The sequence below is a fragment of the Drosophila yakuba genome, chromosome 3R (genome assembly GCF_016746365.2).
Source record: "Drosophila yakuba strain Tai18E2 chromosome 3R, Prin_Dyak_Tai18E2_2.1, whole genome shotgun sequence".
Taxonomy (NCBI): domain Eukaryota; kingdom Metazoa; phylum Arthropoda; class Insecta; order Diptera; family Drosophilidae; genus Drosophila; species Drosophila yakuba.
The window spans coordinates 25,632,044-25,648,991 of NC_052530.2; the positions used below are offsets into that span (position 1 = coordinate 25,632,044).

A 16,948-nucleotide genomic window follows, 5' to 3' on the forward strand; every position below is an offset into this window, starting at 1 on the left:
TGCTTGCTGAAGAGAGGGCGGAGCTTATTTCAAGCGCACTGCTTGCCACCCTTAATCGAAACTTTGGCCGGAAGTAAAATTAGGGGTTAATTGCGCAGCACTTCAGCCAATCAAACTGGGCTTCACGACACACTTCAGGTGTTTTGTGGAGGGGGAAGGGGGTTTCTTTTTTTTTTGTATTATTATTAGTAAGCAGCATTTTAGGCGCCCCCGCTGCTGCTGTTAATATTTTGATGTGCCGCGTAATTTGCTTTGTTTTTTTTTTCGCTTCCAGTTCCTCTGCCGCCGTCGACGTCAGGATAAGCGGCGCTTGACCAGCGGAAGTAGCCGTATGTGCTTGGCACTTCAGTCGCTCGCCGATTACCCAAGTGATTAGTTTGGACAGCTCCGCGGCACATCCTCGCACGCAATGCAACGCCACAAGGTTGAGATTGGCTCACCCGACGGCTCGCCAACGGCCATCGAAAGGAGTGACAGCATAGAACCCATCTCGAATACCGCGATTCTATCCGTACCGCAACGTCCTTCGTCGCCGCGACAGTTTTTCGAACGTTTGTACGGACACTTGGAACGTCGCTCGTCGGAAAATGGGGAAATCGACGTGGGAACTCACGCCCACAAGCCGCCTTCCTGTGACACGCCCTACCACAGCGACGGCGGAAGTGTTTCCTCGCCGGACATTTCCATCAGCGATGAGCGCACCTCGCTCGCCGGCTATCCCGCCTACGATTTCTACACACACTCCAAGGACTACGCCCAGCATCCCACCCAGCAGCACCAGCAGCATCATCACCAGCATCATCACCAGCATCATTCGCAGCAGGTGCACCAGAAACTCAGCTACGTGAGCCCGCCGCCAGTTATTGCCGCCGGAGGAACAGCGAATCCTGGCCTGCCACACGGATTCCCAGCCGGTTTCCCAAGTGACCCGCACTTCAGCGCCGGCTTTTCCGCATTTCGTGAGTGCTCATAGGTGTTTTAGTTATTACATTATAAAAATGATAACTGGCTTTTTACAATGTCCAGAATATTTAAGCTTTAGAGGAATTTAAGAAGTTTGTTTCACTTTAGCGTCTTACATGTTTATTGTGAGGTTTCTCAGTTCTTACACACTAAGTACAAGAGTAAATTTGAGCTACTACGAATTTGGTCCTAACTAGATATATGTATATTTAGACAATGGGGGAGAGTAGGGATTTGTACTACGGTGAGGGCGGTGTCTTTGGCTTTCCCTGCTTCGCTGCCTTCTCCGCCGCCGCCTTCTCCTCCCGCTGCCGCGCCATCTGGCGCAGCTCCAGGCTGAGGAACATCTTCAGGTTCGGATCGGTGATCTTGCTCAGCACAATCTCGCGCGCCTCCTCATCGTTGTCGCCCAGCAGCTTGGCCAGCGTCTGTGCGTAGTCCAGCCAAACGCAGTTGGCGCATCCCGACATGCAGCAGGTGGTGGGTTCGGGTGGTATCTGTAAAGGGATATACACGTTATTTGGATGATAAAATAGTTATCCTATGTGGGTTTCATCTATGTAACTTTCGTCTCAAGATAGAAAGTTATTTCAGCATTGTGAGAACATTTCGAATGCATTTGGGATACAACTTTTGGACTTAATCCTTCAATAGCTCCTCTCAGCAGTTTGAGAAGTTCCTAAAACTTGTATGTATCCGTTTATGGTGTATAGTCATTCTAGATCGGTAGATTGGCATATCTTTGTAACGAGCTTATCAACTGATATAATCTACCTTTAATAGCAGTAACTTATTAGCTTACAACATCACCTCTATGTTTCTGAGTCGCTTTCTCCCCTTGCTGGTTCTATCTTTGGCTTTGGCTGTCTCCTTGCCCGTCGTTATGTCATTGGCACCACAGCCACTCGCTGCTTCCTGGGCGGCCGCATCCTTGCTGGCATCATCCTGGGAGCTGCTGGCCGACAATTGGCGGGCCAAGGAGGCCCAACGCTCGGCGCCACGTCTCAGCAGCAAGCATCGCGGACAGCTGAATCCCAGGGGAGCCAACATTTCCGCCCGATCCCCGAAAGAGTTCGAAAGTTACGATTGAAAAGGCCCAGAGGAAGTGATGAGCATTTCACACGCCTGCGCAGGTGCAGCCCAGATGAACTTGGTTCCGCAGGAACTGCAAAAAAGTCGGATACGCAAAAAACAGCTTAATTGCAAGTGGCTACAATATTGAATAACCCCCAAGTGCGCTGGCCAGGATTATGTAAAATCAGTTGTGAAAAAATAAACAAAAAAATAAGAAGTTGGAGTAGCCAAGCAATGCCACACAATGAGCTGCTGCTGACCCCCAATGCAAAGAAGTTAGCCAAGGAAAAAAATAACTGAATGCCAAGAAAAAATTAAAACGCATTCAGCCGTGAAAGTTTTCGTTTACTTGCGGCTTTTTCGTTTGCTCCTGACGAGCTGATGAGTTGGTGAGTTGGTGAGGTGATGAGGTGGTGTGCCAGGTGTGGAGGTGAGGTGAGGATACGAAGAAATTGAAATGCGTCGACTAATGAAAATGATCGCAGGTTAAGGGTGAATGGCTTAACCATTTGCAAGCAAGAAATCAAAGTTAAAGCGTTATCAATATTGGGTAAATAGAAGCAGCTCTGCATCCTTTTCTTCGAGCAGAAACATTTTCTTCTTTTAACATTCAGAATAGTTGATATATGAGAAGCTACACTAGCTAGACAGTTACTATAAGTACTTAATCCTTAAATTATAAAGAGACACAGTCTTATTTAAGTAACTCACAAGCCAAACTTTGGCAAATCTCAAAAAATAACAAGTGTCTGAAAAAGTTAGCAATGTAATTGAGCTCGGCAGGAAACCTAAAAAAGCAAACACAAACAGAAAGCGAGGAGGGTTAAGCGAGGAAGACACATTGCAGCCACAACAAACTGTCCAAAGGACACTTGGCTATCGAATTTCACACGTGATTTAAAAAATGGTTCGGCGAGCGGAGGGGTAGCAAGGATCGGGGTAGAGCTTAAGCCCCTCTAGAGCCACGCTGACTAGGGGTAATCAAGCAAGAGCTAGAGATTACAACGCCCACAAAGGCAACCCCTTCCCGGGAAATCCCCGCCCACCGAGCAACTTGTCAGCTTCGCCTTGTTACATCAATTAGACTCTAAACCGCACCATTGACAATGTGGTGGGTGCTTCTGGGTAGGAATGGGTAACTCTGGTTGTGGCTGGGTGGCAGGTGCTCGGTGCTTGCAAGGGGGGGAAGTGGGGCATAATGTGCGCTTGGTTGAGCTTCATCGTCGGCGACACTGCGAATGCAAACAATCGGGCGACAGAATGGAAAACTCGAAAGAGCGGATGATGCCGAGAATTCCGACGAGGATGATGATGGCCAGCCAGCTGTTGGCATTGTTAAAACTTTCCCGGATCAGCATAGATTGCCGAAATAAAAAGAGAAACATAAATAACAAAAAAAAACACATAGACAACAGAAACTACGTGGTGAATGCACTTCTAATGCGCGCCACACGCGACCCACGAATCCTGGCAGTTTGGTGGGCGCAAAGGGACGAGGAAGCACGGTTTGGAGTGGTTAATTATTTGTTTAACTGAGCCAACACGCAAGCACATTCGAAAACGTTTAGTCCCGCTCACAACTTGATGGTTTGTTAATGCAAGATTAATTTCGCTCTAACATCTCCATTGTTCAGGACGCAAGTGGAATGGGTGGGCTATGAAAAAATGAATGATACATGAATGATATATGATATACATAGCTGATAAGCTGATTTTAACTAGATATTATTTATACAAATTGATAATCAGGACACCAATGCATCTCACTTTCAGTGGCTCGCAGGCGGCGCAAGGAGGGCAGACAACGCCGCCAGAGGACCACTTTCAGCACGGAGCAGACCCTGCGCCTGGAGGTGGAGTTCCACCGCAACGAGTACATCTCCAGGAGCCGCCGCTTCGAGCTGGCCGAAACACTGCGCCTGACCGAAACCCAAATCAAGATCTGGTTCCAGAACCGAAGGGCCAAGGACAAGCGCATTGAAAAGGCTCAGATCGATCAGCACTACAGGTGGGTTTCTATACAAAGCTCATGATCATGATTAGATATCACAGATTTCTATTGATGTGACATTAAATAGAAGAACTTCCATATCTGGTTGATGAATAGCTTGTGAAGAGGATTTTAGTGGGTATTTATACCTTCGCTTTCGAAACGGAAGTAATTTACAAGAGATGTCACAAGTTTAATTGATGGCACACATAAAATTAACACGAAATTAATTTTACGACATTTATGCGCACACAGACCCAATTAGACGATATCCTTTTCCTTTTTTTTTTTTGTATTTTTGAACGAGGGGTGGTTGCTGCTCGAAATTGTTTTGTACTTTGATGTAATCAATTTTTCAGAAACTTTGTCGTGGCCAATGGTTTTATGAGCTCTATAATGGGTCAAGCCACCGCCACCGCGACCATGCCCCCCGGAGGCGTCACTGGGGGCGTGGCAGTGGGCGTGGGCCTAAACTATTATGCCGCGGCAGCGACGCCGGCAGCGCTGCCCAAGGATAACACGCAGGATGCCACTTTTATCGACATTGAAGACCAGTACGAGCGGCAACAACACCAACAACAACAACTGCAGCAGCAACAGCAGCAGCGACGCCGAGAAACAACAACGCCTATTAATATTTGCTAATACTTACTAATTGATTACATTTATTTGAGCTTTAAACTGTTTAGATTAAGATTGAATAAAGGCAATTGTGAAAACATAACAGCCTGAAGGCATTGCACTTTGCGAAAGAATCACTTTTTGCCCACGAACTTACATGTGCTATGGATTGAACATTTTGCACTTGATTTGTTTATATAAGAGAGAGTTTTCAGGGAAACGAAGGAAATTTGTTAAAAACCAAACAGCAAACTAACAAACAATAATGCAGCCCTGGTGCTCAGCCAGCTGTTCCTGCTGCCTATAACATGGACGAAACTATCGATAGACGCGTTAATGTAACTGCCAATACTTAACAGTTTTATTTCCAATCAAATTCAAAAATGAATATGAAAATATGAAAGTTTTATCCTCCAGTAGTTCCAGCCAAATAAATGTCCATTGCTTCCTTATTCAAATGTACAAATTGGCGCCTTTTGGGAATCGGTTGGACATTCGGTAAGCGCGTGCCATTAACTGCATTCAAACTAAGATTGGAGCTGGGATCGTCATCATCGGAGAAAAGTGTACCATCGGATGAACTGGATGCCACTCTTTGAGCTGCCGCCGCCGCAGCGCTAGTGGTTGGTGCATGGTCCTCCGAGGACACACTAGCCGCGGAGCCATGGGTTGTCCGACTGCTACTCCTCGAGAGAAGAGCCCTAGCTGCCTGTCTATTTTCCAGATGTCTCTTGGCATTGTTGTTCTTCAGCCTGTAGAGCCGGATCAGTTGTGTGTAGCACGTGAGGCACAGTGGCTGCGACCGTAGCTCCGAGTTTATCAACCGACCGAACTTCAGCAGATGCGGATTCCTGACTATGCGGTACGGGGACCTCAGCGTGTGATTCCCCAGGCCGCACAATCGGTGCTCCTCATGGGGCGGCGACTCCGACATCTGAACTTAAATTAAATATTCAATCAAATGCGTGAGGATGCTGATTGGCAGTTTTTGCTTTTGATGTGGATGACAGCTAACGCATTCCCAATTCATCTTCATATGTATTTTTTACCATAAAAGTTTCATAAATTGTCCAATCATTTTCAAGTGCGAATACCCCACATAGTAGACTATCGATAACCTATCAATTCATCGTTGCCTTTGCAGTCATCACAATTTTCATTTTCGCTTCGACCTACAACGTGCAACTTGGTTTTTCGTTTGTTAATTTCGGTTGAATTTCGACCTGAATAAATGTCTAAAATGCTGGTGAAGGAAGAGGTCCTATCGGAGGAGTCCTCCGATTTGGTTGTGATCTCGGAACGCGAGGATGATGTAAGTACTGGCCGTAAAACCAACCGCAACATACACGTACATTTCTGTGCATGTATGTGAGTTGGCGAGTGACGCACCTAAATTGGTTCCCTTGTACACACACACACACACCACCCACTGATGGGCACCCAACCTAACCCACTTTCCACCTCACCACCGGCAGGACATATGCGAGCTGGAGCACTTGCGTAAGCTCTTCATCGGCGGGCTGGCCCCGTACACCACAGAGGACAACTTGAAGGTGTTCTACGGCCAGTGGGGCAAGGTGGTCGATGTTGTGGTGATGCGCGATGCTGCCACCAAGAGGTCTCGCGGCTTCGGTTTCATCACCTACACAAAGTCCCTTATGGTGGACAAGGCCCAGGAGAACCGTCCGCACATCATTGACGGCAAGTGAGTATTGCTTTGTGGGGGGTAATTCCGTTTCAAGAATAGATCTATACCAATAAGCCTGTCGCTTCCAGAACTGTGGAAGCCAAGCGGGCACTGCCCCGTCCTGAACGCGAATCGCGCGAGACCAATATATCCGTGAAGAAACTGTTTGTGGGCGGTCTCAAGGACAACCACGATGAGGATTGCCTGCGAGAATACTTCCTGCAATTCGGGCGTGTGGTCTCCGTTAAATTGCTAACTGACAAGACCACTGGAAAGCGTCGGGGCTTCGCCTTCGTCGAGTTTGACGACTACGATGCAGTGGATAAGGCCATCCGTAAGTATATTAACCAAACTGCCACACCGGTAGGATATTGAATGTTTACCTTTCACTTGTTTAGTTAAAAAGCAACATTCGATAAAGTACGTGCACGTGGACGTTAAGAAATCTATATATAACCTGGAGAAGAAGGACAAACAGCAGCCAGGTGCGTTGGCCAACGGCGTCAAGCCGCCGCTAAATCAGCAACAGCATCAGCAACAACCGGGTCCGCCACAACAACCACACAATGGCAACATGCAGGCACCTGGCTTCCGTCCGCCAGTGCCGCCACCACAGGCAATGCCTCCCTACCACCAGCAGCCACCACCGCCAATAAGCGCTCCACCCCCAAACTACAACTACTGGGGACCACCACCGCCACCTATGCAGTCCTACTACCAGCATCCACCACCACCGCAGATGAATGGCTGGGGTCCTTATCCGCCGCCACAAAATGGTTGGAATGCACCACCACCTCCACCACCGGGTGCCCAGCAGTGGCACCCCAACCAGTGGGGTTGTCCGCCACCAGTGCAACAGGTGCCGCCGGCTGGGGCAGTGCCACCACCCATGGGTCATAATGGACCACCGCCGCCGGCTCCAGGCAACTGGAACATGCCGCCACCAGTGCCGGGTGCCGCACCTCCAGCGCACCAGCAGCAGCCGCCGCAACAACAGCAGCCACCACAGCCAAATTTCGGCACTGGCTATCAGCAGAGCTACGGAGGCGGACCATCAAAACACAATACCATGAATGCAAACCGCATGAATCCTTACTCGGCAGCGCCGCCTAACAACTACCGTAAGTGGATTGCACTATAAATGGCCTTTGATTACGAACAGCTACATTTATAGACACTCCTCAGCAGCAAGCATACCCGGCTTACAACGCTGGACCACCGCCGCCTAATGGAAACGTTCCTCCGTCAACTGGCGCCAAGGCGGTGGGCGTATCCAATGGGTCTGTGGCCACGGGAGGTAGTGCCAATAGCAAGTATCGCCGCTAGATCGGGTGAGTAGATGGCGACATATAGTAACCGTACCCGCCATTTGTTGTTTGTTTTAAATGTGGCCTATGCATAAGAGTTACCCCAAATACGTCTTGCCATCCATATACCAATTTCCGCCATTGATGCACTACGTCTGAAGTACGTGTTTATTTATAATTACTAATGTGTAAAATTCTCTTTGATTTAGATGCTCTTTGGGCGGCTAAAGCTCAAGAATCAAGACACTCTTTAATAAGCTCGTTCATAAGCTAGGCCACACTCGCTTAGAGTTACTAAACAGGAAACTTAACGCATTGTCTCTCTATCATAGGACAACTAACTACGATTTTACTCTACACTTAAGCTATACCATTGATAAATCTACGATTGACCTAAGCTATGCAAGACTATATATAAATATTTTATACAACGTATTGTGGGAAGCGAGCTCTTCTCCCAATCGACTTACTTTAGACATAATTTTGGAACTCTAAATCGTAGAACATGCCCAAATACGATATAAAATTACACAAAGCTCTCTATATGAATCCAACTATCTCTCTATCTGTAAAACGAAGTGATGGATCGTGCAAAGGTGGAGGAACAATTGCCAGTCATAATCAATTAATTAGACATAGATCACGGAGCTGTAGCCTGAGCTTATTGGCCCAAAAAAACAAGTAGTTTAATCGTAGATACCTATGTATTACCTTAACCATTCAAATAAGAAGATACGTCCAACAAGAAAACACAAAAACAACCAAAACTATAAGAATATAAAATTCGAAACGAAGCAAAGTCGGATCACAAATCAAATCAAACGCAGGGCTGGCGGGCGTGGCCTTAACTATTATTGTACACAAGAGAGATGATATCAAAACAAATGTCAATTTTTACAAGAAGCAAATCGGACACTTATATACTGTAATGACGTTGAAGGTTTCTAATCTAGCCTCCCACGATGTTAATTTATCTATCTCTTAATTTGTATTTCATGACAAACTCGAAAACGTATGTATATATACCAGAAAAAAATGAGACAAAATGCTAAGAAAATGTATATGCTTTTTAGATTAACTAGATTTACGATTTATTCTCGACTCTCTCCTACATTTAAGCTGTAGTGCACGCCAAGGGCTTCGAATTGAATTGATCATGAAATATAATGCAGTATTGAGATATGGGAGGTCTAGTCCACAGTTTGCAAGATTCATTTTAAGCTACTAAGCTGCAACATTATCGAGATACAATTTATCACTTAAATGAACTCTATGAAAACCCATGCCCATATTTATTTTAAATAAATACGAAATAAAAACAACACTATGTATTTGTTTTAGCTGCCGATATGTAAGTCTCCTTCTCTGTAGCGATAGCATATACTATTTACCCAAAGATTTAGTTAACGTAATGTCATTCTAGATACAAACAAATTTCTCTCTTAATTTTAAACATACTCTACTCGTACTCGTATTCGTATAAACCAAGCAAACTAAGCCATTAAACGCTTCAAACAAAGTTAATTCGTAAGGTAAGTTAGGAAACGGATCTCATCTAGAATATACTAGAGTTCTTATAAGTGCGCTTAAGTTCCTGTCTTATGTGTAGCATGTCAACCAACATTTATTACGCTTCTCTAAGCAAACCCCATGTTTCTTTTCCGAAATGAAAACCCGGAGCAACGCTGGAGTGGCCTGTTCCAAAGGACCAGAGCTTAAGTTTCCCATAGAGTAAGGTAAGTAGCAGAGGTCTTGTTTTAATTTATTTTCTGGAAAGTAACACCAATAAAACGAGCTACCAAAAAACGAGGCAATCAGTGTTTTTATTCCAAGCGAACATGTTGGGAGCCAACACGTTGCGGGCGACCCCAAAACATGGACAATGCTCCACTTTGGCGATCCGTAATCATTCCGAAGCTTTTCCACAGGCAAACAGTCGCTTGCCATCCGCCAACGCGATTAGACATTTGAAAGGAAACGCTTTTCATTAGCCGCACAGTGAGTACTCGTTCAGTGAGACAAAGGACGGACTGAGTGTCGTAATCGGATTTAAAACAAGTGTGTGACAAATACAGATACTCGGCTTGTTCCTCAAATATCTGCTAGCTCAGCTTTTGGCTCGAGTTCTTCAAGTTCAATGTTCCCTGCTCATTGGCAAATAGTCGATCAATTGGACTCAATTTTCGATGAAACTGGTCATTTAATTGGCCAGAACGTAGAGTTCTTAGGCACTTTACTAGAAACCCAGAGTTAGGCGTGTGTTTTGAAAGGTCAACTGGGAATTGCACTTCCGCAAATTGAAAGAAATTATATCTGCGTTAGGCCCAATTTCACTCACGATTCATTGGCCCCTTGGACATAAACATTGCATCTTTGGAGGCAGCATCACGTCATTGTTGCTAGTTTCGTCGGTATAATTAAACAGACACAGTTGCAGTTTGCATATATGTATGTGCAGCATGTGGAATGCACTGCGGCAGCATCCCACTCGGATATTCCTGGAAGCCCCCATACCCCATTGCCCATTCCCCCGGAGATCGCGTATACATTTCTCAATTGCCAGATACATAGCTGCGCATTTGAGTTGATATTTTGCGCCACAAAAGCGACGATTAAGCACATCTCACATCTTGCTGCCCAAAACGGAAGCGAGCGATCCTGATAAGCGGCGGTGGGGCCAAGTCGCCCGCGGCGATAAGCCAACTGTGTCGTTGGGCAACTAATGTGCCATATTCTATATTCTGTATTCCAAATGACATATGCCATATAGCACATAGCACTAAGATTGAGCATAGAACTGGGGCGACGTCTTGAGATGATTACGAAAATTCGGTTTGACTTGAGCCTGTACGTTTAGCAATAGGATTAAGGTCAGCTTTAATCAGGTATATGTTCACATCAACTGGAGCACTTGCATATATAGATGATTTCATCAGCGATTTGGGCAAAAGCTTTGAACGGAACAGTTCAACATGTGTTCAACATGCCCCAAATTCTCATATGTTCCCACATATTTCGACTTGCGGTTGCAAAAAGCGAGAAAACTATTTGCATCGGGCACAGGAAATGAAAGGCAAACATTTAAAATTCTGGGATTTCATCCATCACCTGATTTCGCTAAATACTATAGGTCTTTTTGGAAAACTCCCAACTTCTGCCAACAATAAGTTGCCTTTGTTTTCAAAGATAAATTGCTCATAAAAGGAGATTGCTGCCATCTGTAACTGCGCGCCACATTCGCGCTGACCTTTTGAACCCTGCAGCAGAGGCGCGCAAGATTTTTGCGGCTTCTTCAATTGTTTTCAATGAGGAAAAGACGCCGCTCGGGCTGTGGTTGTAAAACCACCCCGTAAGGGTGGTGGTTACAAGATCTCCAGCGGAGTGGAGTACAGTAACGCCGCAGTTCGTGGTACAGTCGAAAACCTCCTTGAAACGAAAGTTGGGCCACGGCCGCAGCTAATCTCGACGTAATTTGGGTTTTCCCAATCACTTTATTTATAGTTCGAATCTTGATAGTTGCCAAATATATAGTAAATATGGTACATGTTTAAAAAATAGCCAGAAGAACGCCCTTTTATAGAGAGAACTTTGGGTTAGTGAAGAACAATGTGTTTTAAAGGAACATTACTCGAAACCTTTGTAGTTGAGATCGCCAACCAAGATGCGTTCCCTGTGGCTGCTGCTCGGCTTGGGCCTGCTGGCTCTGAGCCACGTCCAGGCCTCCACGGACATTGCCGATGAGCTGCTGGATGAGGACCTCGACCTGTCCGACATCGATGAGAACGAGGAGGAGTTCCTGCGCCTGCTGGAGGAGAAGAACAAGGCATGTGGCCTCTAATCAATTACAAGCGATATACGCTAACTAAATGCCATTTACAGATCAAGGACATTGAGCGGGAGAACGAGATTGCCACCAAGTTGGCCGAAGTGCAGCACAATCTACTTAATCCCGTCGTTGAGGTCGATCTTTGCGAGACGATGAGCTGCGGTGCCGGTCGCATCTGTCAGATGCACAACGAGAAGCCCAAGTGCGTGTGCATCCCGGAGTGTCCCGAGGAGGTGGACACCCGCCGCCTGGTCTGTACCAACACCAACGAGACCTGGCCGTCGGACTGCTCCGTGTATCAGCAGCGCTGCTGGTGCGACAGTGGTGAGCCCGGTTGCACCAATCCGGATAACGCCCACATGCACATCGACTACTATGGCGCCTGCCACGAGCCCAGATCTTGCGAGGGCGAGGACCTGAAGGACTTCCCCAGGCGCATGCGCGACTGGCTGTTCAACGTGATGCGCGACCTGGCCGAGCGCGATGAGCTGACCGAGCACTACATGCAAATGGAGCTGGAGGCGGAGACCAATAACTCGCGTCGCTGGTCGAACGCTGCCGTTTGGAAGTGGTGCGACTTGGACGGCGACACCGATCGCTCCGTCTCCCGCCACGAGCTGTTCCCCATCCGTGCTCCACTGGTCAGTCTCGAGCACTGCATCGCACCGTTCCTCGAGTCCTGCGACTCCAACAAGGACCATCGCATCACACTGGTGGAGTGGGGCGCCTGCCTGGAGCTGGATCCCGAGGACCTCAAGGAGCGTTGCGACGATGTCCAGCGGGCTCAGCCCCATCTCCTGGGTTAGGGCCAAGGTCCATCTTTTACATTTGTAGAATGCTGCAATGGGTAGTTGCTGCTTGCTTCCTTAATCCAAAAATGTCTACTTTAGCAAGTTTTTTGTGTAAATGCTCGCTGTTTAATGAAATATATAACTTCTTTGAAATAATACGCATTTTGAAAAGTCAGTCTATTAATTATTATCTTTCGGGTGAAAAGCTACAGTTGTGATTTTTCTCTTTGGGCATTTACACTATTATTGGGTTTACAAACATTGTGGGTTCGAGAGCTAAATGCATTGATTAAAACTGAACTGATTACGCGTTACTGTACTGCTCATAATTAAAAAAAAAACTTGTACTTTTTACAGCTGGAATAAATTACCATCTACAGTGGCGTGCAAGTATGAGTACATGTTTGCAACTTTTGACTGTTCGCCTAAATAAAAAAGGTATTAGTTAAGCAAATGAACCCAAATTTTTACTGTTGATTCTTTGATTATTTATTTACAAATTCGTAAAAAAAAAATAACAATAATGTAATTCTTTTCGTTAGGAAAAAAATAAAATTTAAATTAACTCGCATGTACTCAATTATGCTCAATTTGAATTTTTCAACAAAAGTTGGACAGCTCATTCAACTGAAAGTTTAACTTTAGAATTTACCGTTTGTTTTTAAGAAAGTTTAATATAAAAGTATAAATATAAAAGCTTTCAACCAAAAAGGTACGAATCTCCACGTGTTTTTGGCTCTTAACTATTAAAACAAATAATATGAAGAAATTGCCAATAAATGTTGAAGATTCAGTGATAAACCTTACTGAAAATGGATTTTCGACGCGTATAATAGCTGGGAAGTTAAATATAAGCCAATCAGCAGCCATTCGTGTTCAAAAAAGGCGAAACGCGGTACCCAAAATTCAAAGAAGAAGTCCACGTCGATTGTTGACCGATGCAGGTTCGCGGCTAATGATGCAAAATATTAAAAAGGATAACAATTGTAGACCCAAGGATGCGTCTGCAGCTATAGGCAAGCCTGTCAGCCAGTGGACAGCGTGTCGAGCACTTGAGCGTATTGGATTCGTTTCCGAATTAAAAAAAAGAAACCGGCCTTGTCCGATAAAAATATAAAAGCACGGCTAAAATTTGCGAAGGCACATAAAAATTGGCAAGTGGACGACTGGAAAAAAGTTATATGGTCTGATGAATCAAAATTCAATCGATACCAGTCGGACGGAAAACAATATTGTTGGAAAAAGCCTGGAGAGTCGCTGCAAAGACGGCACCTACAGGAAACAGTAAAACAAGGAGGAGGAAATGTCATGGTCTGGAGCTGTTTTACCTGGTGGAGCATTGGACCAATAAAGAAAATAGAAGGAACTATGAAAAAAGAGGACTATTTAGATATTCTGCAGACCCATCTTTGCGATTTTGTTGACAAATGCGTTTATAATGAGAGTCATATCACATTCCAGCAAGATGGAAATCCGAAACACACGTCCAAAATCGTGAAGGAATGGATCGGAAATCAAGATTTTAAGTTAATGGAGTGGCCAGCTCAGAGTCCTGATCTCAATCCAATCGAAAATTTGTGGTCGATTGTGAAAAGACGATTGGGACAATCCGAATCGGTTGCAGCAAACCAACACGAGTTGTGGCAACGAATCCAGAAAGAATGGAAAGCTATTCCGAAGGAAATTGTTCAAAATCTGGTGGAAAGTATTCCAAATCGAATAAAAAGCGTCATCAGAATTAAGGGTCTTTGGACTAAGTACTAAAAGATAAGCTTTTGTTGAAAAATTCAAATTGAGCATAATTGAGTACATGCGAGTTAATTTAAATTTTATTTTTTTCCTAACGAAAAGAATTACATTATTGTTATTTTTTTTTTACGAATTTGTAAATAAATAATCAAAGAATCAACAGTAAAAATTTGGGTTCATTTGCTTAACTAATACCTTTTTTATTTAGGCGAACAGTCAAAAGTTGCGAATATGTACTCATACTTGCACGCCACTGTAGTTGCAATACTTTACATTCATCGACACAAGCGTAAACATCTCGTCTGGGTTTTGGAAATAACAGGATTGGCGTTTTTATTATAATTTTTATTAAATTTATTCGTGTAATTACTTTGCTCTAAATTAAGTTTTGTTTTTGTTTCATACTCAACCTCGCCAAGAATGCGTGCGGGTAAATACGTTTTGTGTGTGTTTTCTTTTTTTTGTTTTGTATGTTGTATGCTTGTGAGTGTTGGGAGATGCTAGAATTACATAATTATGTATTACGTTGTATATAAGAAATATGTGCTGGGCGCACAGAAATGATTACAACTCGTCGGTTTGTTAGCTTGTCTCTGCTGAAATCTGAATTAAACATTAGTGTAGCATGTTTCGAAGGCGTCCGAATGCCGGATTGCCGACAAGCTTAATAGGCCTGCGACAGAATGACGTTGCCCTTCCGCTGCGGATCCTGCACCGTATCCTCCTTCTTGCCAATCAGCGACTTGTGTATGTGCGGAATGACACCGCCGCCGGCAATGGTTGCCTTGATCAGGCTGTCCAGCTCCTCGTCTCCGCGAATGGCGAGCTGTAAGTGGCGCGGCGTTATACGTTTCACTTTCAAGTCCTTTGATGCGTTGCCTGCCAACTCCAGAACCTGAAATGGGTGCGCAAACCAAAGAAATTAGTTTAATTGTTTAATTTAGAATAGAGTAGAACATAATGTTTGCCACAAGCTACAGCAATTTATTGACATTTATTGCTCACTACTAACTTTTTACCAAAACAAACATAGAAATTGCAGAGTAAACAAAACTAGAAAAAATTCTTTCTAATGCAAACAAATTTTAAGAAATATTAAAAAATGGCGGGAAAAGTGTAACTTCCGGAAGTCGTAAAATTTTTTTTTACCAAAATGTATAAATATTTATAAAATCAAGTAACAAAATTTTTATAATTTAAACAGTTGGTTCGACTATTTCATAAATAAATTGTAAATTTGCATCATTCTCAATTCACATAAAATGTCAATAAGAAAACCGCTTTTCAATTGGAGGGCGAAAATTGAAGTTACTGTACACAATGAGAAAAGTGGTGTGAATGCAACTGCAGGAATTTAGAAAGAAGCGAGTGCTATTTCGTAAATATTTCTAGTACATGCTGTGTACATGAAAAATGTCAATAGGAAACTATAGCTGAGAAAAACGGGAGGCGGGAAAAGTCGACGGACGCACTCACCTCAGCGGTCAGGTATTCCAATATGGCAGCGGAGTAAACGGCTGCAGTGGCTCCGACGCGTCCGTGTGACGTAGTGCGGCTCTTGAGATGGCGATGGATACGACCCACGGGGAACTGTGTGCGGCAGAAGGGGAGGATTCCTGTTTAGTTTGGTTGGACCGGCAGTTGGGTTGTTTATGTTTTTGTCACCCCCACGTCCGCCGAGAGCAGGCACCCTGTTGTGGTGTGGTGGAATATGCTCGCTGGCGAGGTGGGTACCGAAAAGGCGCCAAAAACCGAGGTACAGATTGTAAAACTCACCTGAAGACCCGCGCGCGCCGATCGCGATACCGCCTTCGCCTTGGCCTTTCCTGAATCCTTGCCTGCTTTACCGCCAGCCTGCGAAGAGAACACAGCACAATGCATTTCATAGTACAAAATAATAAAGCGAATGGCACAAGTCGCAGAAAACACAAAATGGTGGCACCGCTACCGAAGTGAGGTTACGGCCGATCGCCTTCAGCAGCACAATAACAAATGCCCGCCGATTTCGAGGCTCCTTGTTGTTGCGGCCTACGTGGTTGTCCACTTTCGAGTGCACTGTGTGCGTCTCCCGCAATTCGGAATACGCATCAATATTTAATTCGCGGGGGGCACGCGCAGTGCGAATAGCAAGCTGCGCTGCCGCTCAAAATTTCGCCGCAAAATTACCATTTCTGTTCAATCGATTTTTTCTGCTGCCTGCTAACTGCGCTTGCGAATGGCTGTGGGCACTCTGTGTTTGTAATTGCCGCGATGGGAATGCTTATTTTGTTAGAACGCGGAACCGGAGCGTATGAGTTGTTTCTGCGGAATTCGGTCTCGACTACTTAAAATTTTTTCGGGAAAAAGACGCCGTCAGCGGACGCCAGGGGTGGAGCGAAACTAATCGATGTTTGGCTTATCGATATGTGCTCACCCCTAGATGGAAGCTTCCACTTTTGACCGCATACGGTAGAGTGGCGCCATTCGCGGTGCTAAGATATCGTAGAAACTGAATCATTATTATCCTAAAGAACCACATCACCCAACACGAGAACACAAATCCTTATGAGCAGGCTCAGGCTAGGACACTCCAATCCTAGAAATGCCCACTACATGCAAATGCCCCTCTTTGCAATCATCATTATTTACGCGTTAAACACATCCTAGTTAACTGTCATCCTTTCCCTTTCTCTTCATAGAAAAATTGCCTTTTCAACCAATCAACCCAATAACCGCACTTGCTAACCCAACAAACGATAACATCAACAATATTGTAACATTTTTGCTAAACTCCAACCTAATTTATAAAGTATAAAACTATAGTTTCCTCTTTCTTTCTTTTTTTCTAGACTATTGGTACCTTAGACGAGCGAAAGCCCTTAGATGCTAATACATCTATTTATCAGTTACTTTATAGTTGTATACTTTATTTTAAGTGAGCTTTAAACAAATAAATAAATA

General features: G+C 44.7%; 6 protein-coding genes across 11 annotated transcripts; 3 read left to right on the forward strand and 3 right to left on the reverse strand.

Annotated features, from left to right (window-relative positions):
• Positions 1-283: 283 nt before the first annotated feature.
• Positions 284-4,799, forward strand: LOC6538343 (homeobox protein rough). The gene is made up of 3 exons (XM_002098832.3): positions 284-959; positions 3,811-4,045; positions 4,387-4,799. Exons 1-3 carry the CDS (start codon positions 410-412, stop codon positions 4,670-4,672), a joined length of 1,071 nt encoding a protein of 356 aa, XP_002098868.1. The 5' UTR covers positions 284-409; the 3' UTR covers positions 4,673-4,799.
• On the reverse strand, positions 1,061-4,950 carry LOC6538344 (oxidoreductase-like domain-containing protein 1). The gene is made up of 3 exons (XM_002098833.3): positions 4,806-4,950; positions 1,774-2,128; positions 1,061-1,460 (listed from the first exon to the last, which is right to left on the reverse strand). Exons 2-3 carry the CDS (start codon positions 2,011-2,013, stop codon positions 1,203-1,205), a joined length of 498 nt encoding a protein of 165 aa, XP_002098869.1. The 5' UTR covers positions 2,014-2,128; positions 4,806-4,950; the 3' UTR covers positions 1,061-1,202.
• A 37-nt stretch (positions 4,951-4,987) lies between these two features.
• Positions 4,988-5,655, reverse strand: LOC6538345. The gene has a single exon (XM_002098834.4). It carries the CDS (start codon positions 5,580-5,582, stop codon positions 5,055-5,057), a length of 528 nt encoding a protein of 175 aa, XP_002098870.1. The 5' UTR covers positions 5,583-5,655; the 3' UTR covers positions 4,988-5,054.
• A 138-nt stretch (positions 5,656-5,793) lies between these two features.
• LOC6538346 (ribonucleoprotein RB97D) lies at positions 5,794-9,451 on the forward strand. Of its 6 annotated transcripts, none has more exons than XR_005561838.2 (6): positions 5,794-5,960; positions 6,124-6,353; positions 6,425-6,669; positions 6,734-7,456; positions 7,521-7,666; positions 7,852-9,451. XR_005561838.2 is itself a non-coding variant. In XM_015193303.3 (6 exons), exons 1-5 carry the CDS (start codon positions 5,880-5,882, stop codon positions 7,659-7,661), a joined length of 1,431 nt encoding a protein of 476 aa, XP_015048789.1. In that variant the 5' UTR covers positions 5,795-5,879; the 3' UTR covers positions 7,662-7,666; positions 7,852-9,451. The 6 variants fall into 6 exon arrangements, 4 of the variants coding, with proteins under 4 accessions (XP_015048791.1, XP_015048788.1, XP_015048789.1 ...); XR_005561837.2 differs by having other exon boundaries at positions 5,795-5,960; positions 7,510-8,654; positions 8,716-9,451; XM_015193303.3 differs by having other exon boundaries at positions 5,795-5,960; positions 7,510-7,666.
• Positions 9,452-9,512: 61 nt separating this feature from the next.
• Positions 9,513-12,430, forward strand: LOC6538347 (SPARC). Its single transcript, XM_002098836.3, has 3 exons — positions 9,513-9,640; positions 11,286-11,465; positions 11,522-12,430. Exons 2-3 carry the CDS (start codon positions 11,304-11,306, stop codon positions 12,272-12,274), a joined length of 915 nt encoding a protein of 304 aa, XP_002098872.1. The 5' UTR covers positions 9,513-9,640; positions 11,286-11,303; the 3' UTR covers positions 12,275-12,430.
• Positions 12,431-14,311: 1,881 nt separating this feature from the next.
• On the reverse strand, positions 14,312-16,383 carry LOC6538348 (histone H2A.v). Its single transcript, XM_002098837.3, has 4 exons — positions 16,175-16,383; positions 15,785-15,862; positions 15,485-15,598; positions 14,312-14,903 (listed from the first exon to the last, which is right to left on the reverse strand). Exons 1-4 carry the CDS (start codon positions 16,175-16,177, stop codon positions 14,673-14,675), a joined length of 426 nt encoding a protein of 141 aa, XP_002098873.1. The 5' UTR covers positions 16,178-16,383; the 3' UTR covers positions 14,312-14,672.
• Between the last annotated feature and the right edge of the window lie 565 nt (positions 16,384-16,948).